At 42.4% G+C, this 23,730-nt stretch overlaps 1 protein-coding gene across 1 annotated transcript in view; it reads left to right on the top strand.

Annotated features, from left to right (window-relative positions):
- The window catches only part of PCDH15 (protocadherin related 15), a 369,222-nt gene that overhangs the window by 217,859 nt on the left and 127,633 nt on the right, over nt 1-23,730 (top strand). Inside the window, exons 12-15 of the mRNA XM_041404901.1 lie at nt 6,077-6,283; nt 12,366-12,500; nt 14,759-14,908; nt 22,497-22,690. Of these exons, the coding sequence (XP_041260835.1) occupies nt 6,077-6,283; nt 12,366-12,500; nt 14,759-14,908; nt 22,497-22,690 (686 nt within the window). The remainder of the gene's footprint in view (nt 1-6,076; nt 6,284-12,365; nt 12,501-14,758; nt 14,909-22,496; nt 22,691-23,730) is intronic.

Genomic DNA, 23,730 nt, shown 5'->3' with positions numbered 1-23,730 from the left:
CCTCTCCCCATGTCTTAATTTTCTTGCATTTTGGAGGATTTGTGCTTTTTCTTTGGGGTTTGTACTCAGGGCAACAGGTTACAAAAAGACTGGAAGAAGCTCATTTTCATCAAAGAGTTTGCTCCATCCTCTTCTTGTGTTGAAATTTTCCAAATCATTCTTGTGATTGTGCATATCCTGTAGGTGCTAAGGACAATAAGTGGTTTTTTAAATTAGTTTTTCAAAGGTTCAGCCCTTAGGTGAACTCAGAATTCAATTAATTCTCTTTGAGACAGCTTTTTTTTTTTTTTTCTCGTATTTAATACAGTGATGGGATTTGATGTAGAATTAAAAATTTGAGTGCAGGGAGAGGGTTTGTCTTTGTGATGAAGGAAAAAAAAATGGTCCAGGACACCCAAACTTTTCCTTTAAATCATTAAATTATTTCTTCAGATCAGTAAGATTGACCCTAAATTTTGTGTTAGACCCCTCAGAACAATGAAATCATTAAAATCAATAATTGGGATGTCCTGTAATGCTTTTATTGACAGGAATTTCCTTCCTGCAAGAAAAAACAGTCCCTTTCTGTGTAAAATTTAACATTCAGCATCTAAAACTTGGCCTAATGGCTTCATATATGATGGGTTTAAAGGAAGAATGAAGAGCTGTAATATTTGGAAAACAATCTAATTAATTAGTAATTACGTTCACTGCCCTGCAGCATTGTGAGTCTTGCTGGTCCTGAAGTCACCCAGTTTACCCATGGCCCTAAAATGGATGTTTTGAGGTTTATTTTTTTTTTAAGCCCAGGGTCCAGACACATTTTGTGCTGATTTAATTTCCCTGCCACAGTGACACCAGTCGCATTTGTTCTGTGTTCTAAAGACATTCTGTGCTCCTTGTCCTTAAGCCAAGTTTTAATCCAGTTCAGTGCTTCTTTCCTTGTGCTGTACATGCTGACCTTGGGAATTATTCCCCAATCCTAAAGTTTAACCTAAATCTGGATAAGTAAATGTCCCTCTTTTCACCTTCCCTTCCCTGTTCAGTTTTACTGGGTGATCTCCCCTTTCAATGGAGCCCCTTTGCACCCTGCCCATCTTTCCCTCTCTCCCTGCTCCTGATTTTAATCACATCCATTTAAATAATAAATCACAGAATCCCAGGATGCTTTGGCTTGGAAGGGACATTAAATCCCATCTGGTTCCACCCTCTCCCACCTCATTTTGCTTTCTTTAAATCTGAGGTCTTGGAGCTCAGTTTGCAGCTCCCCCTGCTACTCACACAGATTGTGCTTAGCCCCTCACCAGGAATAAATCATGATATCCCATTTTTTTTTAGGATGTGTGGAGTTCACATTTGTCCCTATGCACCACCCTCCCCTTAGCTCCTCTTGCTCATCTTCCTGTTGGGATTGGAGGGGACAGAACTTTTTTGGGCTTTTTTTTTTTTTGTTTGTTTGTTTGGGGTTTATTAATTTGGTTTGGGTTTATTTGTGTTTTTTTGGGGTTTTTTTGGTGTGTTTTTCTTTGCTTCCAAGGATGGGCCTTCCAATTTTTATCAAATAAAAGATCTGGCATGAAGACAAACCCCACATTTGGTGGGATTTAAAAAATTTGTTCCTAATTAGCCTGTTTTAGACTTCAGAGAACTCTGTAGATCTGGAGAAAAGGAGCTAAAACAATTCCATTTTCTTGCACCTTAGGACAGATTTTTTTTTTTGGATGAAGGATTGCTGAAGTGGGTTCTGGGCTTCCATGGAGAAAGGGGAATTCTGAGTCTTATGAAAGGGAGCCACGTTTTGCTCCCTTTTAGATGTTTCTCTAGGGCAGGACCTGCTGCTTTGGCAGTGAGAGGGGGCATTGGAAAGTGGCTGGAGAATATTCCAGCTCTGGATCGTGCTGAGGGCCTGGAGCTGGACTTGATGGGTCCTTTCCAGCTTGGAATTCTCTGTGCTTCCATAAGAGTCTTTTGCATTGCTCTAATTTCTCCTTTTTTTGGGAAGCTGTTTCCTCTGCTGCTCTCAAGGAGTGGATTTCCACAGCCTCCCATTCACTTCTCACTCCTTGCATCCCTCTTGGTACTGCTTCCCTGTCATCTCCAGCCATCTTCCATCAGGATAAAATTATGGACATTATAGATGCAAGCAGATTCAGCACAGATGATGTAATAAAAGCAGTTAACTATCTGTGAGAATTAACACATTTCACATCATTTTGTTGTGGGTTTTTTTTGTTTGCTTTTTTTCTTTAGCTGCTTTTAACTACTAAGTTGTACCAGAATCTAATTCTGTGCTGCTTTTTTGTGTCTTGATAGAAGTGTGAAGGTCACATCCTTGGGGTTGTTTGAGTGATCCCTCATTATTTTGACACTAACACATTTTCTTTGAAGGACTGGAACTCAGATGTTTTGTGGCTTAGATACCAGTGCCTTTCTGGATGAAGAAAATGTAAATTGTTTGATGCTTGTGTTCCAAAATATGTGTTAGGAAACAACCTTTGGCCAGCAAGTCCAGGCAAGTGTTTAACAGGGCAATGTGAGGGAATAGGGTTTGCGCTCTCAGTAGAGGACTCAATGTCTGCAACAACTCTCATGAGGTATAGCTTCATCTCTTAAAAAATACAACAAAATCAAAAACATCAGAAAAACCACTCCCAAACCACCACAAAACAAAGAAGAAAAAAAAACCCAAACCCCCCACACTAAGAAAAAACCCAAGAAATAAGGCACTGGAGCAAAAATTGTCAATGTTAGAGCTTTATATACTATATATATATTTGGAGCATTATGAAAGGGCTGTGTTGAGCTCTGCTTGTAGTCAGGTGTGGCTTCTAGGACTGATTTGATGGAGCATTTGAAACCAAATCAATTCCTCATGTTGTGATATGAAATTCCTTGTTTCAAACAAAAGGCAAAAAGAAGTGGCTGTTTGCAAAGCTTCCTCTTCCCCTTAAATAGTGGTGTCTTTGGAAACAAAAAAAAAAAAAAGAAAGAAATTAATCCATCATTTTGAGTGGTGAACACAAAGGAAAGCTGAAGTGATTTTCAGTGGAAGTGCTCAGTGAGGAAGAACTCCTTTGCTTTGTTATTTTGAGCTCAAGGGTTTCAAATTTGAAGTCTAATTTTGGGAGCAAACAACTCTCTTTGTGTAGTGTGAAATTCCCAGCATTTCAACAAAGCCTGCAACACCTTCCTGGGCGAATATTCCCGCTTTTATCCCAGAATGAGCTCTGGGCTCTCTTGGACGTTAAAGCAAGGCCATTATTGTGGTGTTTCAAGCTGTTCAGAAGATTGAGGCCCTCTGTTTGCATTTTCCTTTTTTTTAGGATCTCTTTAGAGCAAGGAACATTAAGCATTGTTATAAAGTAACTTGCAGGGGTTGTATGGAAACTTTGGGCCATGAAGGGACCAATTTTACTTGGAAAAGCAGAAGAAAAGAGTATTTAATGATGGACAACCGTTGTTAGTCCTGTGGGGAGGAGCACTTCAGGAGAGCCCTGGAGGGGCTGAAGCGTGGCCAGGGAAAGGAACGGAGCTGGAAAGGGGCTCAGCCTGGAGAAAAGGAGGCTCGGGGGGACCTTGTGGCTCTGCACAACTCCCTGCCAGGAGGGGACAGCCAGGGGGGTCGGGCTGTGCTGCCAGGGAACAGGGACAGGACAAGGGGAAAGGGCCTCAGGCTGGGCCAGGGGAGGCTCAGCTTGGACAGCAGTAGGAATTTCTGCATGGAAAGGATGTTCAGGCCTTGGCAGGGGCTGCTCAGGGAGCTTTGGTGTGCCCATCTTTTGGAATAAATCACACAGGACTCCATTTTCTTCTTGATAGAAAAAGCTCATTCTTTATTCACATAACTCCTTTTTATACAATTTTGTAGACCTCATGTGTGACTCCAATTGGTCAGTAGTGTTCTTGCCAATTACTTCATTGGTAATTAACAAGTTGTTATTCTGTTTTGATTGGTTACTCTAACTCTGTACATGTAGGAGAAGTTTTTTTTGTGGTAGTTTTCATTTTTCTATCTAGCAGTGCAAAAGCAGTTTATACAGGTGTTGGTTGTTCTTTACCCAGGAACAGATTGTTATGTTAATGAGCTGCTCACACCAGGATTGCTTTCACATGGGAACTTGTAAAGTGCTGGCTTGACAAGGCCAGCCACTGATTTTAGCAGAGCAGGCTCATTTTATGAAGCCTTTCTCTATGATTTTTCTGCCTTACTGTAACACCCATCCCTGGAGGTGTCCCAGGAAGGGCTGGGGGTGACACTTAGTGCTCTGGGCTGGGGACAAAGTGGGCACTGGGCACAGCTGGGACTCTATGATCCTGGAAGTCTTCCCATCCTAAGAGATTCCAGGATTCTGTGGTTCCGTGATACATCTGCTTATAAAACAGAATCCCAGCAGTGTGTGTTGCTTGAGGAGCAGACTTTTCCTGGGATTTTCTCTCATGTTTTCAGTACTTTAACTTGAGCAAAAATTCCATCTCCAAATGTTTTTGGAGTTTCACCTTCCTGGGTCAGGAGCCGGAGCCCTGCCAGATAGTTCTGGTGATGTTGATTTTGACCCATGTAATTTATTTTCATTCAGAGGAGCATCAATTGGACTGTACTTGAGCCTGGTGTATTTTTTTCCTGTTGTTCAAGAGTAATCCAACTTTATTTTAAAAAGAAAAATCCATGTTTTCTTAAAAACTGAGAATGAGTTTTTTATGGATTACTTAAGGTGTCATTGCCTCTTTTGAAGAAAATAACAATTATTATGCTTATATTTCTTATTTGAACTAGGAAATTTTAATACTTCTTTTTATTCAATAGAGTTTTTATCATTACCAAATTATTGCTGTTTTAGAAGCAAAGAGAATTAACATTTTTCAGACCAAGATTTAAATAGTTTAAATACAAAATTTTTAAAACTATGATGAAGTCAAATGGATTTTTCCAGACTGAGATTCCTTGGACTCTCAATTTGAAAAATGAGGAATTATCTGTTTGGAAGGGGGGAAATACCAGATTAGAAGTAAAACCTCTGCAAACAGAAAGCCCTGTTAAAACAGAAAATTAGGAATCTTTCTGTTGTGATCCAGAGTCTGTGCATCCAGATTTTCAGAATACAAATTTTAGCCATAGGAACAGGAAACTCTCTTTCAATGCCCTACTCTTGTCTTGCTGCAGTGTCATGTGCAGGACTGTAATTAAAGCTGGTTTGCTCTTTATAAACTGGAAACCAAATTACTTTTCATCTCCTAATTCCCTTGTTCCTTTGCTTTAATTAGTTGTTGGTTGGGAGGTTACAGGAAAATAAGCAGGATCATGGGTTTTTATACGATTAGAAGCCTGGAATGGGCAATTAGTGCTTTTATCTTTAGGAAGTTTGAGAATAAGAATAAATCAGGTGAAAAATATCATGGAGTGACTCCTGGGTGGTGCAGAGCTGTCATTGAGATATGGTGGTTATTCATGGAAGTAAAGAATTTTGCTGGACACATCCACAACTTCCCTGGCACAGGATGCCCAGAGATGCTGTGGCTGCCCCTGGATCCCTGGAAGTGCCCAAGGCCAGGTTGGATGGGACTTGGAGCAGCCTGGAATAGTGGAAGGTGTCCCTGCCTATGCAGAGGGTGGAATGGGATGAGTTTTAAGGTCCCTTCCAACCCAAACTATTCTGCAATTTAAGAACAGGCAAAATCAGGATTAAAATCCCACTCATGTAATGCTGAAGAAGTGGATTTGATGAAAGAGGAAGCAAATGTATCCATATGTGTTGCTCCCACCTTTTGGGTTTAAGTCTCTTGATGCTGCTGTGGGTTCTGCTATGCAATCAGCATTCCCAGTTTTCTTTCATCCCTCAGAGATTTTTCCATAATTTTCAGTCCTGAGAGTTTAAGGAGCTGTGTTTGCACAAGGTTTGGGTTTCTTCTGGCTGTGTAAATGTGACTGTGATGGAAAGTGATCCTGTTCTTTTCTCCTAGCTAATTTTTAGTTGGTATTTCTTTTCTCTGTGATGTTGAATTCCATAGTAGGGTGACCTGAGGATAAAAAGTCCATTTTTAACTGAATTACAACTCTTAAGTAGAACTCGAACCTTTGACAAATGAGGTGATTTTTTAGGCTGAACAAGACAATGGCCATCCTCTCCCTGCCTTTGCCAATCTCCACATCGAGATCCTGGATGAGAACAACCAGAAGCCTTATTTCACAAGATCTACCTACGAGGGCTTCATCCTGGAATCCTCCCCGGTGGGAACGACCATCTCGGATAACCGGAACCTGACCTCCCCCCTGCAGGTCGTGGTGCTGGACAACGACGTGGAGGAGGTACAGTTGGTTTTTTTGGGGGGGTTGCAGTTTTATTATTTTCAGGGTTCTTTCTTTTTTTCTATTTTTGTTGGGTTTTTGTTTTTTTTTTTTTTTATTGAGACGAACTTATTTAGATCAATGAACACAAAAAAAATAGTCCTGATTTCCTTGTGGTTTTCTATTTGTTTTCGTTCTGATAGATTATTCGGGTAGATTTGGAAGTGGATTTTTTCTGATCTGTGTTTTGCTCACATCTGTGGAAGAGTCTGTTCTATTCAAGGTGGTGAATGCTCAGTGCACAGAGGAATCAAAATGCATTTTGTGATAGGGATCAGTTTGCCCCACACCATGGAAATGGGAGAGGGGAGCTTAGAGAGAAAGGAATTCCTCATTTCAGGCAAAAAGAAGAGGCATAGGAGGAACAGCAGAAGGCTGAAAGTTCATTGCATTCTTTGCTCTGCCAGATTTTGATGTAACATTACTCAGAGTGGAAGTCAGGCATTTCCAGAGGAATAGTAACCAGGTAGTAACATCTATTTTGGGCTTTCTTCTTGTTGTGGAGTTCTGCTCTAACTGGGAGAGATAAAGAAATTCAGGAGTATCAACATCTAAATGAATGGAGAGAGGCTTTTTCCAAGGGTGTGCAGTAATACAAGGGGGAATGGTGTCCCACTGCCAGAGAGCAGGGCTGGATGGGATATTGGGAGTTAGGAATTGTTCCCTGGCAGGGTGGGCAGGCCCTGGCACAGGGTGCCCAGAGCAGCTGTGGCTGCCCCTGGGTCCCTGGAAGTGCCCAAGACCAGGTTGGAGCAGCCTGGGACAGTGGGAGGTGTCCCTGCCCATGGCAGGGGTGGCACTGGACAGACTTTAAGGTCCCTTGCAACCCAAACTATCCTGGAATTCTGTGACACACAGAGGTGTGCCTGCAGCCACAGGGGATCAGCCTCCTCCTTGGGTGGAAATATTCCATGTTCCTTTGGCATCACCTGGTTCATGCACAGCCCTTTCCAAAGCTGTGGCATGGTGCAGGTGTAACATGGATGTGAGAGAACCAGATGGAAGTGCCTGTGTTTCAATTCATGTGCTATGGATTCACTGAATTCTTCCAACCTGCAGGCAGGAGAATTCCCAGAATTCCAGCTGGGAGTGCAGCAATTGCATAGAGCTCCCATATAAAGTGGCCAAACACTAAAATTGCTCCTCATGGAGCTGGATGGGACCTCAGGGTGGGATTATTGGCAGAGGAAATGGTCATTAACTTCTGCAGGTTTCAGTGTCTTGATGGTTTCATTGTACCTCAGTAAATCCATGTATTTGGGAATATATTTAAATGTAAGGATTGCTGAGGAGACACTGAGACAAGCCCCCCCTGTGCTGGTGCATCCCAGTTCCCAGTGGTGACCCTGGTCAAACATAATGAATTCTGCCTTCTAATTGAAATATTAAAATGACTCCATGTCCTCAGGTAAATGCAGAAAGAAAGTGCTCGCTTAACTGCATGTCTGAGGAAAAAAATGAACAAAACCCACTCTAAATTGAAACCCTGTGGGAATATATGAGAGTCCTGCTATAAACCTGGCAGAAATTAATTTATAGATGGGACATTGCAAACAGACCCTTCAGTAGAGCAGCACTGCCAAATGCTGACATAATTAAGTGCTCTGTTTAAATGGCATAAATTAAATTAAGCTACAGGAGTACCTTAAGACCTGAGCAAACCAAATCTGAGATGAGGAACTTAAACTGTGTGAGCTGAGAGCTCTTTACATAAGGCTTTCTGAGCCTTTTTTTTTCTTCCTCTTTGCTTTCCATGGGAGAGGATTAGTTTATCCAGTGGTTAGGGTTGGTGGTAAAGCTGCACTGAGTAACAATCATGGGATGGATTGGGACCTTCAAGCCCATCCAGTGCCACCCCTGCCATGGCAGGGATACCTTCCACTGTCCCAGGCTGCTCCAAGCCCTGTCCAACCTGGCCTTGGCATTCCTGGGTTATCTCAAGCAGGACCAGTAGTTTGACCCAATGATCTTTGTGGGTCTCTTCCATCTCAGGGCAATCTGCGATTATCTGGAATTTTTTTCTCAGAGAACTTGTGAGAAATTTGAAAGAATTTTACTTAAGGATGTCTTGGCAGCAATGTGAGCAAACAGAGCACGTAAGAGATAAAATAAGTTTTAATTGCAGCCACAAGTGCAGGTTATGAATTTTCAATAATAGATCTATAGAAGGAAAAAGAATAGATTTTTTTTTTTTCAACCAGGAAAGCTGAAGCATTTTAAATACCAAGTGGTTTTCTCTGGTATTGGTCTGATTGCTTCTATCATTCCCAGTTTTTGTTTGAAATTGTTTTGCAGTCAATGCTCTCTCAAGGGAACAGTTCTGCTGGCCCTGGGCAGCCCTGCTGTGGCATTCCAACAGTTGTAGTAACTCAGGAAATAGCCTTCCCAGAATTAAACAGCTCATTAATATCATTATTAAAACAAACAGAAGGCAAAGACAAAAAGCTGATTTCATTTCTTTAGGATTTATAAAGATAGGGGTTACAACTTTTTGGATCTTCGCATTTAAGGAAAACCAGAAATATTAACATTGAATTGTTCCTGTAGCACGTGTGTCTTCCTTGATTATTTCAGGATTAATATCTCATGGTTTCTGCCTCCTGACACTCCCAGGAACAATTCCTTCCCAATATGCCATCCATCCCTTCCCTCTGGCAGTGGAAGCCATTCCCTGTGTCCTGTTCCTCCCTTGTCCCCAGTCCCTCTCCAGCTCTCCTGGAGCCCCTTTAGGCCCTGGCAGAGGCTCTGAGCTCTCTCTGGAGCCTTCTCCTCTCCAGGTGAGCACCCCCAGCTCTCCCAGCCTGGCTCCAGAGGGGCTCCAGCCCCTCCTCTGGACTCATTCCCACAGATCCACACCTTTTTGTGTCGGGGACACAGAATTCTCCCTGCTTCTCCTCTGCAAGGCTCTGGATCTCAGATTTTCCAGGTGAACATGGGAAATATTCTCTGCTTTCACCCAGAATCTAGGAGGACAGATGCTGGAAACAGCTTTCCAACAAAACCAATTTTTCATGGACGTTTCAGTGCTGATCATCCTCCACTTGAACATGTTGGAAAACTCCGCTGTGTCAAAGTGTCTTTGTTGTCACTGCAGATTTTAGGGGATGGGGTTGTGCTGCTAATTAGCAAGTCTGAGCAGTTTGGATACTCTTGGAACTTGTTCTGGCTGCCCTGGAGAAATTCACAACCAAATTGGCCCTGAACAAAAACTTTTGGGATTGTTGAAACATACACAGAACAAATACCCTTGTCTGCTCAGTCTCATCACAAATAATTTTGGTTTCATCTTCATCAGTTTTAGAAAACTGTTTGCTTTGGGCAGAGTTGTAAGCCCTGGTGGGATTTGAGGAGCAGCAGGAATGGAACATCCGCGTCCATGCAGGAATTTCTCCAGAGATTTTTCAAGCAGAACACACTGGAGTCCAGGCTTTTTTTATTTGGTGCAGCATTTTGTGTGTCTCATTTGTTGGGTTTTTTTGGTCTGTAACCGTGAATCCCCCAAATGTTCTGCTGTCCCTCACTCACAGGTTTGTGCTTCCTCAAGTGTTCATTTTGTGTTTTCCTTTGTAGGTCCCACCAGGTGCCTTCCCTGTAGGTATTGGGACTTATGTGTGCAAAACACCTTTTTTGGGTTTAATTGTGTGATTTCTTCCTTTCTTTTCTCTCTCACTTCTTCCTGTCCTGGTGGTGTTTGAGGCTGGGACTGTCCCTTGGTTTGTGAAGCCTGCAAAGAGCCCTTTAAATACACTGGACCCAATTTAGGGCATGAAGTCATACATTGTAGTTGCTTAATGTTCATTAAATTATTACAAGTCTTCAAAGACATGCTGAGTATTACAAAAGTGCCTTTTGAAATTCAGAAGTACCTCAGGTTTGAACTGTGTGCTTGAAGTGCTCCTTGCGGGTTGCGTGTGAACTCTTTTGTGTGGATTGTGATAATTTTCTACTTAAAATTCCACGTTAAACAGTTTATCAGAGACTAGCCTTGTCTCCATGACCCAGTAATGTCACCAGAAATCACAATGCTGAAATCCACGCTCCAAAATAAAATTATTAAGAAAAATAAATTATGTTGGCAGTGTAGCTGGGGTTGCTCTCTCTCACATGAAATGTTCAGTTAAGCCAAGCTGGCTTTTCAGGCAGCATAAAATGGGATAATAATGTCCAAGATCCCTGACAATAATGTCAAATATCCCTGGTAATAATGTCCAAGCATAACAATGCTTTTCCAGATGAAGGGAATAAATTGCTCTGTGGCTCTGACATGCCTGGGAGGTGGTAAAATAGGCATTGATTGCTGTAAAGGCAATTACCTTCCATATTAGGAGAACATTTCTAAGACAAGGATAGCAAAGGAATAGGACACATTACTCCAGGAGGGTTTGGGATCTCCATCATTGGTTTTTCTCAGGAATAAGGAAAAAAAGTGCTGTTTATTAGTGTTCAAAAGGACATGAAAGCAAGAACTGCAACACTAACTAGGGGTTTTGTAAATTGAATTCTTAACGGACTTTATAACGTCTACAAAGTGAGCAATTATGGGCAATTACCTCACTTAAGTTTTCCTGGAATTAAGAGGTGGCTGTTTGCATTGCTGGCTGTAAAATGAATTTTCATTTTCCTGGGAGCTACAGTTGCAGCTTTAGGCACTGAGGAACCACTGGTGTGGAACACTTGGATAATTCTTTCCCATGGCTTCCTGGAATGTTTTCTCATTTAAGTCGTGGAATCTTTGGGGGTTTTTTGGGGGTTTTATTTGGGCTCTTTTAAAGCAGTTTGTCTGTCTTGGCGTTGTGCTGCTCTGTCCTGGTGCCACCTGGTGCAGGTCAGGGTTGGCTGGGAGTTGGGGACCTGTCCTGTGCTCCCAAGGGTTTTAATCCTCCAGGAATGGCACTAATGGAGGGACCCTTCCAGAAGAGCTTTGGATTCAGAAAGAGTTTAGAGAAGTAATGCTCCTTTGGGGATTTTTTACTGAATTCCGCTTTTCTCCTCTCAGGATTTTTTTCTGGAATTCAGCTGGTTCTCCCTCCTCTGTAGGCATGGGATTTGTGGAATGACATTGGAAAGCAGCTGGTAAAATCTGGATTTTCTGTCTTTGCTGGTACCACTCCTCTGGTTCCTCACCTCCACATTCCTGGATGCAGTTTAAAGCAGTTTTTATAGGACTTGTGATCCAGCCTTTTGCATTTTCCTGGAGTTTGCATTCCCCTACCAACAGAAATAAACTCTGTAACTTGTGAGCAAGAGCAGCAGGAAGTCAGGTTAAATCAAACAGATTATGGACAAGGACACAACGTTATTGAAATACTGTGGGCAACAAAAACAAATGTAGTTTGTTTAAAATTTTTACTCATGTAGAGTCCGATCAGTTAAATAACTCAAAAACACCCTGAAAGAGGTGGAAATCAGGAGTGACCCAAGTCCTCAAGAAGCCGTGAGCAAATTTACAAGGCTTTTTACCTTAAAATACTACTTTTCAGTTCATTTTTGATGTTTTCCCCCCATCAACTGAGAGGTTCCTAATTCTGCATCAATATTTTTTGGATTCTTTCTGGGACCTAAAGAGACCCCCTGAGCTGCCTCTGTTTCCTGAAATACTTCACCACATGTCATTCTCTTTGTTCAGTGCACCAACCCAGCTGTTTTATTGCTCTGTTAATCAAGTTAAGCTTCTTTTGGGTTTTAATATGAAGATAAATGCTTGAATCTGGTTTCTTATATTAAATTGTATTTGGCTTAAAAAATATTGTTTAATGGGGGAAAAAGACACTTATTTTAAAAAGTATACCAAACAGGTATTTGTTTACAATTGGATTTTCTTACTCTAGTGGTTCTTAATAAATTTTTCATCAAGATGAGATTTTTAGGCTAGCAGTGAGTTGGTTTTTTTTTTTTAACAGTTTTTTAGCTTTTTAGTCACAGCATTTGTGCTTATTTAGGTTTCAACTAAAACAAGTACTTGCAGCGAATTGGAGACTTAGAGATTTAATGTCCCTCTGAATTTATAACAAGATGTTCTTTTTTCCCTTGGTATTGCTGAAAGACCAAGGATCCACAGCTCCATCTCTTCCTGAATGACTACACCACGTTTTTCACTGTGACCCAGAGTGGCATCACCCGCTACCTCACCCTGCTGCAGCCCGTGGACAGGGAGGTCCAGCAGCTCTACACCTTCTCTGTAAGTTAAAAGAATACTCTGGCACATCTGAAAGCTATTTATCTCCAAGTTTCATAGCAAAATTGGAAGGTCTACTCATTATAATGGCCACAGTTGTGGCAATTATTATCTGTAGGGCATAAATTTTCATCAGACATCAGCGCTGTATCTTTTATTTTTTTTATATGATGATTCCTGACACAAGAAGTCTTGCTCAGACATAAAACAACAAGGGCACAGATTAATAGAAACACTAATGAAAGGAGACTACAAGAAAACTATGCATAATTTCTGTCCTTCTGACAGGTATCCAGAGGTTGAGGTTGGATATGTCTTCACTGAAAGGGTTGTGCAGCCCTGGCACAGCTGCCAGGGCAGTGGTGGAGGCACCATCCCTGGAGGGGTTTAACAGATGTGAGGATTGGGGACATGGGGCACTGGTGGCCTTGGCAGCGCTGGGGGAATGGTTGGACTCCATCTTGGAAATATTTCCCAACATAAAGGAATTTATGGTTCTATGCTGATCAACTCAAGGCTCTTCTTCATAATATAACTGCTGCAAAACATTATCATATATTACAATAACTATATTATATAATTCATTACTTATCATTAACACATAATTAATTATTGATAATTAGTACTAATAAATAATTTATTGTTGATTATTATTGTCATATATATAGCATTGCAATATTATATTAAAATATAGTTTGCTGCAAAACAAACTCTGCATCCATAGAGCTACAAGTAAATAAAATCCTCTGCCTTCTGCGTTGTTAACAAAATACTACCTTGCCTTAAGGATATTGTCTGGGATTTTGCCCCCACAAAAATGTAATTGCCTAATCTTTCTTCTCCAATCACCACAGTGTACCAGTACTTTGCTTATCAGTTGCCCAGAAGAGGGAGAGCAGTGAAGGATGAGTTGTTTGAGAGCAGCATTTTAGATTCCCCTGCCAGCACCTTCTCTGTGGCCCCAGGATTGGTGCCTGCTTCTCATCCCACAGCAGGATCTGAGCCTTCTTTTTTGTTCCCAGCCATGCTTTTCTCATTGCCTTTTTCCACTCATCCCTGGAGCCAGGAACATGAGCCTTGTCTTGGGCTTTTTGCTTTATTTTTGTCCCCAAAAAAAAAAAAAAAAAAAAAAGGAAAAAAAAAAAAAAAAGAGAGAGGGAAAAAAAAAAGGCTGACAGAAAGCACAGCCAGCAGTATTAAAAAAAAAATAAATAAATAAAAGAGAGGGGAAAAAGCTTAAATGGATCTAGTATTCCCTCAGGTTGTGAGTAAAGCCAACAGCCCTACAGCAACTTGGAAATAGGCTGTGGGCAAACCCAGTTCTTCTGCAGGGGTTCCCAGTCTGTGCTTCCCTATTTTCTGTCCATTTTCATTGGAAAGGAGTGCTCAGATTTCCTCTGTGGAGTAAGAAGAGCCCCCAGCTCTGTAATTCCCACCTCAAAATGTTGTCTGGGAGCTCTGATGCCTTGACAAGGCCGACCCAGAACAGAGGCCAGACACAGTTAAAGAATAAAGAAGGGATTTATTAAAAGGATCTCCTCCATGGATGCACCTTGGGCAGCACAAGAGCCCAGCCAGGGCTGCACCCAAGGTGAACCAAAATGGTCACAAAATGGACACCCGCTCACGGGGTCTCTCACTGTGATCAGTTCTGCTCCATTTGCATCTTGGAGTTAATTGTCTAATTACAACTTTAGCCCATGCAGTCCCATCCTGCTTGTTTTTCTCTCTTCAGCCCACGGTGTTTGTTCTCTTGGGCCTGAGCTTTGGATCATTTGTCTTTGGTCCCCAGCTGGAGCAGGAATTGTTTTGTCTCCCTGCTCTGTGAAGAGAGCTCACCATCCCTTAATGTGAAGCTCAGAAGTGCACACTAAAGTAGCACAGAATCTGAAAAATATAAAAGCTAAAACCTGAGGCATCGTGTTTAACAGAGCTCCTGGGTGTGATGTTACCCAAGTGACATTCCATGAACTCAATAGTTCCCGTCCCAGCCCCATCCCTGGGAAATTCCCAGTTATTCCCTCTCACTTGTGTACTGGAAAGGTTTGAATGTGTTTGCTTTGCTTTTGCCCTGAGTCTTGCACGTGCAGGCTTGAGCTCTGCTGAATCCTCCTGTAATTTTAAACGCACAGAGAAACAAAATGCTGATTTTGGGTTGTGAGGCTGTGTTTTCTCCTGTTGGGATTGGATTTCTCTTGGAATTGTATTCAGAAAACACTATTAAAATACATTCCTCTCCTGTTTTTTCTGTCCTTCTGAAGATGACAGCTTCTGATGGAGTCCAGGAGAGTGTCCCAGTGACTGTCAACATCATAGTGATCGATGCAAATGATAATTCCCCAACCTTCTCCAACATTTCTTACAATGTCAAGATCTATACGGATATGAAGCCTGGGGAAGGTGTTATAAAGGTAATTTCAGGGCTTTTATTACCTTTGTTAACTCACTCTTTGTTAACAGTATGTAGCCTTGTTCATCTCAGTTGGAAATGCACTGAAACCAGGTAGAAATGAAGTTTGGGTGTCTTTTTATCCACTTCACTAATTAAATATCTATTCAAAATTGCTAATACTAAATGTCAGGCCTGTTCTAGCTGTAGAGCTGCAGCTCAGCAGCTTCCTCTGAGGTTCCACAAAATAATTTTCAGCTGAAAAATCTCAAAAGAAAAAGAAAATTCTCCTTTATTGGCAGCAAATTGAGATAAAACATTTTGGGAGAACAGGTCAGCAGTGGAGTAGGACATAACCAGGAATGTTTTCCCATGCCAGAAAACCTGCTGGTTTTCGTAAGTTTGTTTGTAGAGCAAATGAGCAATGAAATGTGGGTTGAACACGGGCCCAGAGAGAAGCAGTTTCAATTAAATTTTGCCGGCACTGATTTATGTTTTAGTGCAAGACTGGAGGTGAATCCTGGTGACACTGAAATTAGAGGAAAAAGGCTCTTTTTGTGTAATTCTTCCAAGATCTCAGCCCTGCTCTGAGTGCTGCCCGTCCAGATGGATGAGAAGACAAGATGCCACTGGTGGCTTTCCAGAGTGGTTGAAGGCAGTGGGAAAATTGGGAAAATAAAATTAATCAGCTGACTTAAGTCATAAAATGCCATTTTCTGAACTGCAATCAGGAATTTGAGTGTAGCAGTGATGAGGAGACAGTTCAGAAAATGGCATTTTCTGTCCCTCCTGTCCCTCTTGAGCTGTACTTTGGCCTTTGCATCTTCAGCTCTTCCTTTGTGGTGTTTTGCCTCCTCATCAATTTGGACCATGAGTGCTTAAAAACCATCAGGGACAGCCACAGGGGCATTTCCAGCAAGATTTGAGGGAAAGAGAAAGTTTGAAGCATACTTAAATTCCTTAAAATGGTGCACAAGGCTGTGTGGAAACACCACAGCAAATCCTGTTGTCCTGAAGGGGTCAGGCAGAAAATGTTGCTAAATGAGATTTCTGCTGGGGAAAAAGAATGTTTTCTACTCAAAGTTGGCCTTGAGGATGCTCTGAGCTGCCTGAGGTGTGTTAATGGTACCTGGGCTGAAGCAGAGCAGCTCCTGAGCTGGTCTGAAGCTGCTGAAGTGTTTCTGTGTTCAGAGGGAAGGTGCTGCTCTCCAGCTCCTCAAACACATCCTGGTCTTGCAGCTGCAAACATTTTACAAGCCTTGAGGCTTTCAAAGAGCAGGGACATATTTATTTGGAAAATTGAGCCAGAACAGGTTATTTTGGAAAGGAATAATGGGGAAGTTGGGCCTCTATCTTACTTCTGCTAAAACATTTAAATTCCAAGAGTAAGGTTTTTCCAAATTCATGCTTCTGTGTGCACAGCCAGCACCCAGATACTTGCACATTGTGAGTTTATAATCTGGTCAGAGGGAAGAGGTAGAAAATTCTGGCCTGTTTGGGAGAGCTGTTGTTGTTTTTCAACTCCCACATTACCAGATGATCTGAGTTTTTCAATTACCCACTTAAAAAAAACCCCAAAACCCACAAAAGCAAAGGGTCAAGTCTTAGGATTTCAGAGGACTGGTGACGATGCCAGAAATAAAGAGGGCCCAGCACAGGAGGGACCTGGAGCTGCTGGAGAGAGCCCAGGATGAGCAGAGGCATGGAGCAGCTCTGCTGGGAGTAAAGGCTGGACAGCTGGGGGTGTTCACTGGAGAGAAGCTCTGGGGTGACCCGCTGATGAGCAGAGACATGGAGCAGCTCTGCTGGGAGGGAAGGCTGGGTGAACTGGGGCTGTGTTCAGCCTGGAGAGGAGAAGCTTTGGGGTGACCAAATTGTGGCCTTGCAGTGCCTGAAGGAGCTACAGGAAACATGGAGAGAGACTCTGTACAAGGGATGGAGCGACAAGGGGAATGGCTTCCCATTGCCAGAGGGCAGAGATGGATGGGATATTGGGAAGGAATTGTTCCCTGGCAGGGTGGGCAGGTCCTGGCACAGGGTGCCCAGAGCAGCTGGGGCTGCCCCTGGATCCCTGGCAGCGCCCAAGGCCAGGCTGGACACTGGGGTTTGGAGCAGCCTGGGACAGTGGAAGGTGTCCCTGCCCATGGCAGGGGATTGGATGGGCTCTAAGGTCTCTTCCAACTCAAACCATTCCCTGACTCTCTGATCAGGATTTTGGGCAGCTGCACTCTTTGGTAGGTTGCTCAATCTTCAGATATAAAATACCTATAAATATATATATATACACACACTTCATATATGTAAAGGCTTTATAAGACTTTTCTCAAAGGCCAAACAGATATTTCTTTCCCCTTTTTTGAACCCTGACAGAGTTATTTTGAGGGGTGCTCATCTTATTGTCTCCATGAGGAGCAAAGTCACCTTTTACCTCACCCTCCCTCCTTGGTTCAGGATTCTTTGGGATCCTCTGCTGGGAGAGGATGCTCATCTTGCATGGTTCCCAGGGGAAAACAAAACCACTTTGTCTGACCAGAGCATCTTATTGTCTCCATGAGGAGCAAAGTCACCTTTTACCTCACCCTCCTTCCTTGGGTTCAGGATTCTTTGGGACCCTCTGCTGGGAGAGGATGCTCATCTCTGATGGTTCCCAGAGGAAAACAAAACCACTTTTTCTGACCAGAAAAAAGCAGGTTAGAAAAAGAACACTGACCTCAGGGTGTCTGGACAGTCTCATAACCATCTATAATAATCAGACTGAATTTCAGCCTCTTGGCTTTTATTATCCTTAGGGTAATAGTCTTACACCTCTCATATTTTTTTCCAGAGTGCAGTTGCAGGAAAATGTACAAATAAAGTGGACAAATAAACCCACTATGTGCTTTCTTGCTGCCTCATTTTGTGGGACATTGTTTTGATTTTACTCCTGAAAATAGCCCCAAAATATAATAGCTTTTAAGTTACTTGTGGTTGCTGTCTGGTACACTCTTAAAAAATAAAGGAAATTCCAAAACTCTTACATTCTGCTTGAAAATAACAACAAATCCAGGCAAATATATTCATTACAAGCAGAATTCAATTTTTTCCCCATTTTTTTCCTTTTTGCCTGCATGGTTAGACCAAGGATTTTTACTTCTTTCCCTGCTGCCTTTCAGAGAAGTGACTAAAACAAGTTTTATTTTTATTTCAGTTGTCTCGTTTCAGTGCTTGCGAAATTGTTTCAGGCCTTGGTTGAGGAGAGTTAAGTTTAAATCTGTGGGTTTTTTTCCTTTCTGCCTGAAAACTTTTCATTTTTCCTTCTCCTTTCATAGGTATTTTATTGTGCTCCCTGAGAGTTTCTCAGTTGAGAAATCTGTACTTTAAAAGAGTTGAATGTGGTAAATAATAACTGTCACTAGAGAGATTATTAACAGTAAACCTAGTAAAGTACTTAATTCCATCTTTTTTATGTTATTATATTTTTGCTGCCTAGTTTCCCATTTTTCCACTGCTGTGGCTCAGATATTGAAATGAGTTCCACATTGATGGGTGGAGTTTGCAGCAGCAGTGCAAAAAAATTTCAACTCAATAATTTAAATCCTCTGCCTTTTTTTTAGACGTCCCTCATTTTTGTATTCAGGATGCAGGGAACAGGGAATATTGAGCAGGAAAATGAGAGGCAGGAAGGGATAGAGGGTGGTAAAAAGTATTATTCACCTACATCTTGGCCCATGAGGAGTTTTTTTTATATTTTGTCTTTACAGGAAAACTTGTAGACTGGCCTTAAATGTAATTAATGGAATTACATTTACATTACAGGGGATCCAACCCCTGGCCCTGCTCAGCCCCCCCAACAATCCCACCCTGTGCACCCCGGGAATGTTTTCCAAACTCCTTGAGCAGCCTTGGGGCTGTGACCTGTTCCGTGCCTGATCACTCCTGAATGTTTCCCTAAAACAATTCTCATAGAAGTCATCTCCAAACCCCACTTCATCTTTTATTTACATGTTTATTTGCAATCTTTTTGCCTTCTGCCCATCAGGTAATTAATTTCCATCTCCAAAGCAAACCTGATTAGCAGAGAGAGAAAACAAAACTTGGCTTTGTTTGCATTGCTCAGCCAATATCCCTGCAGACTCAAGGAAAAAATAATGGATTGAGGATTGATGAAATGTCTAAAGGAGATAATGAAAAAGTATCTTGACCTACTCAGAGATCATTATGTGGGGTTGACTCAAGTTCAGGAACATCTCTATAACACTCCTGGAATTTTTCCATCACACTGAATCTGGTGAAAGCTGCTGGGAATGTTGGTCATCACTTTATCTGTCCAGGGCCAGGGGACCCCAGATGTTGCTCTGAGAAGGTTCCAAGTGAAACTTTGAAGCCCAGTTTCCTCCAGTAATGAACAGAGTCTGAGCAGGGTTCATATCATAACCAAGATGTGTCTTTGTAAGCTTCAGGCCATCCTTCTAAGCTTAAGGCCATCCTTTTCCTCCCAAGAAAACCATTGCTAAACCTCCTTTCCCTCCCAAGAAAATCACTCCTAAATCTCCTTTCCCTCACAAGAAAATCACTCCTAAATTTCCTTTTCCTCCCAAGAAAACCGCTTCTTCCTGCAGCAGAATCCACACCTGGTTTGCCAAACTTTTAGTACATTAAATTTTGATGCAATGGAGCTGATCCTGCTGGATGAAAATTTCTTAGCAAAGTAAATGAAACCTTGTTTTGTTCATCTCCCTTTACATTTTAGCCTGTTTCTTAAATCTTGTTAACTATGAAGCTCTATCGGGCTGGGACAGCTGGAGATGGGATTTCTGGAATCATATTGTGGCACCAGCTAAATTTTAATTCTATTTAATCCCAGGTTTGATTCCTGGTTTTGCCCCCAAAATGTTTTTCAAATTACTTATCTTTCCAAGCATTTGTAGGTTTAATTAACCTTCTTAATCTCTGTGCTTGTGTAGTCAATTAATTTTCCGTTTTCATGTCGTCACAGTGAAAACTGGCCTGGTTCCAAATCCTGCCATTAAATCCTCAGGACTCTGTATTTTGCATAAAGGTTTTATTTATCTTTTTGTATGGGTGTCTGTTACTTTTGAAGTTCAGCAGACAAGGTTTTTACAGCTCTGTCAATTGGGTGGATAATTAGTCTCTGCAAGGTTAATTAACACACCCAGGTATGTATAGAAGCTATAGAAGGAGTGATTAAATTGTGGTTTTCATAGCATGGCTCCTTCAGAATTCCAAAAGAAATAAGAGAATGAGGTAGATAAAAAACTCCCACACAAATGTTAATTTGCTTTTTTAATTTATTTTTAAGAGGACATGACCTCTGTTCCATGATTTTTGGGACATTTTAAGCATTTATCCTATGTTCACTACACAATGTGTCCCAAAATGCTATAGGAGATAAATTAGGTTTGTTTTTTTTTTTTTTTTTAAAGCTATTGTGGGCTTAATCCTCAGTTTGGAGAATATTTATGACTTTCTAAATGAAGTTTTGTGTTTCACTTTGTGCGTGAAGGATCAAGATTATTTTAGAAACCATTTAGATCCCTGAGTTTTTCCCTGGAAGTGTCCAAGGCCAGGCTGGATGGGCCTCTGAACAGCCTGGACTAGTGGACAGTGTCCCTTCCCATGGAATTGGATGAGCTTTAAGGTCTCTTCCAACCCAAACCATTCCATGAATTCACATCCTTCACTTGGTGCTCAGTGTTGCAAATGGGATTAACTCAGATATTTGCAGCTTTGGGGTTGATTCTTGTTTTAGTGGCAAGGTTTGGTTTCTGCTGTTCTGAATCTTCAGACATCCTTGGGCCAAGGGGTTTTGATAGTTCCAAATGGTGTTTTGGCAGTTTTGCCTGGTGGTTTGGCAGTTCTGGGTGGTGGTTGGCAGCGTTAGGTGGTGACTTGGTAGTTTGGGATGCCGATTTGGCAGTTGCAGGTGGTGATTTGGCAGTTTTGGGTGCTGGTTTGGCAGCCTTGGGTGGTGCTGTGGGAGGCTGTGAGCTGCTGATGGGATGCTGCGCTGATCGATGGATGATTTTCTATCGTAGCATGGCAGGGCCATTGGGGGGTTCCTGTCCCTGACTCCAGGTGTCACAAGGTGACAAGAGGGGCTCAGAGGCAGAAGCTGAGGCTGCTGTTTGGCTGGCCTTGCCTCAGGGAGTGGCTGTTGATCCTGCCCTTGGCCTCGCAGTCAGTGCTGAGGTTTTCCGTCACTGCTGACATCCAGCATTCCCATCCTCTATCCCTGCTGCCCCAGGGTAGGAGTGTTTGTGTCAGGAAAGCCAAGGCAGAGACCTTTGAATTTTCATCCTGCAGGGATCGTTCCAGAGGCTGGGATTACTTTGGACATCCTAGGAAAGCTCTGCTGTCACCCCTGCTGATGTCCTTTCCCATTCCCCACCTCCCACTGGTTGCCTGGAGCTGGGAGCAGCAGAGGACCCCAGGGTGCCATCATTCCCTGTAACTTCCACTGCCAGCTGGATGCACAGCTGAATGCTGTGGCCTCCTGGATGTTCCAGTGCTGCTCAGACCACTTTATGCCATTCCTTGTGCTGTTTGAGGGAATGTTTTCCTATGGAATGAAAAGGCAGTTGAGGAACCTGCATATCAGCAAAAGAACTCCTAAAGGAGAAAGAGACAACAAGACCAGGTTGAACAGGGCTTGGAGCAACCTGGGATAGTGGAAGGTGTCCCTGCCCATGGCAGGGGGTGGAATGGGATGAGCTCTAAGTTCCCTTCCAGCCAAAACCACTATGGGATTTTCTTTCATGATTCACTAAAAGCAAATGTATTTCCTGGGCTCTAATTCCTGCCTGAATGTATGTTTGATTTAGCATAGCTCACTACAGAAACAGGATAAACCCACTGCCTTTTCCAGGGGGAAGAGAAGAACTCCCTCATTTCATTACGTTCACCTCTGGAATTTGGGTCTAATACAAGGATTTAGATTTTTCTCAAGGGATTTAAAGACAACATGGCACTTGGGAACATGGGTTTAGTGGTGGCATTGGCAGTGCTGGGTTAACAGTTGGACTTGACCATCTTAGAGGGCTTTCCTCATCTGAATGATTCCATGATTCCAAGTGTTTCCATATGGGAACAGCTGCCATTTCCCTTCCACTTGGCTGCCACAGCCATAGGTGCATATGAACACAAACACTGCTCTCCAGTGCTTGAGGAGAGCTTGGAATGCCAGGCCTGGAGATGAGATTTTCTGGCACTACCAGGGCTATCACCTGGAAAAGTGGAGAGAAGAATGGGAAATAAAGAAATATAAACCTTTCATTACTATTGAAACACAAAAGATGTCAAAGACAAAAAATGTCTTCTTCTCCCACATGCTTATATTGAAAGTCTTATATATTCCAACCCACCCGAGAGAATAAACTCGGTCTAAATAAGTTTTTAAATTTGTCCTAAAATAATTGGCTTGCAATCTTTAGCAAGCAGTTTTTCTCTGATTCATGATGTTTTTACACCTATTACTGTTCATTTCAGCTGTCTCTTTGTTAGAAATTCCTGTGTGCATTCCAGATATTGGAGCTCCTCTCTCCTCCTCCGAAATCACCTTCCCAGAGCACGTGGAAGTGTTCCCCTGCTGACCCCGTGGTTTTGCCTTGCAGCTGACGGCCGTGGATGCAGATGAGGGAGCCAATGGGCAGATAGTGTACGAAATCCTGGCTGGGGATCAGGGAGACTTCACCATCAACGAGCACACGGGCCTGATCACCATTGCTCCAGGGGTGCTGCTGGCCGTGGGCCGCTCCTACGCCCTCACCGTCAGAGCGTCTGACAGTGCCCCCCCTGCACAGAGAAGGTAATTAATGCATTCCCTAATTGCTCCAGCAGCTCAGCAGTAACAGCTGTGCCACACCCCACAGCCCCATGTCTCTAGTCCGCATCTTCATTCTGGAAAAGTGACACACACAGTAGAATTTTTATCCTTTGTGGTTCTTTGTCGCCACATTTCTCTTCACAGAGAAAAGCAAGGCACAATTCTTCCCAAGGATTTCTGAGATTCACATTCTCTCAGCCTCAGAGAAAGGAAAAACAAGGCTTATCTCATTTGCTGTGCTTGTGTTTGTGCCAAAGTAGAATGCAATATGGAGATTGTTTACCCAAAGTGATGATGTTTTGTTTCCTTGGCGTGCCAGGGCCAAGCGTGTGTGTGTGTGTCGGGACTGTCGACTGAGTCACAAGATGTGCAGTTGAGTGCCTGGCAGATTCAGTTTAGATGTAATGTTATATGGTATAGAATAATATAGTATAATGAAGTAATTAATTAGCCTTCTGATATCAATGGAGTCCTCTTCATCATTCCTCCTGGACTTTGGGCAAAAATATCACCAATATTTGTGGTCCTTAATGATGTTTCCCTTACAGCACTGTATTTTCGTGATTTCATTTGCTTGCCATGGTCTGTTATTTATAAGTTCCCAGTTGTGCTGTCACTGTGCATGTCTGTTCATTCATTGAGGTGGAGGGGTGGAAAGAAGAAAGCAAGTGAGAAGGGAGATTATTTTTGCTCAGAAAATGCAAAAGGGATCCCAAAGAATGGGGTTGCTGAGCTGGAGAACCTCTCCAGGTGTAGGGTGTGCAGTGTCCTTACTAAGACCAAAATTCCTAAGGGCAGAATTATCTCTGTTGTACCCCAGCTGAAAAAGAAGAGCAGACTGCAAATTTAGGATTTAGGCTGGGAGGAGAATATCATCATCTTTGAGGTCCCTTTTTACCAAATCATTGTACTATCTATATGTTCAAAAACTAGCAAAGGTATCAAGACCTGCTTACCTGTTTCTGTGGCGTTTGTGTTCTAAATGTGCCAAAATGTCATTTCATGAAGGTGTGGATGGAACC

This window comes from Onychostruthus taczanowskii, unplaced genomic scaffold (genome assembly GCF_017590055.1).
Source record: "Onychostruthus taczanowskii isolate IOZ18803 unplaced genomic scaffold, ASM1759005v1 scaffold22, whole genome shotgun sequence".
NCBI classification, from domain to species: domain Eukaryota; kingdom Metazoa; phylum Chordata; class Aves; order Passeriformes; family Passeridae; genus Onychostruthus; species Onychostruthus taczanowskii.
This window is presented reverse-complemented; position numbering and strand designations above follow the sequence as displayed.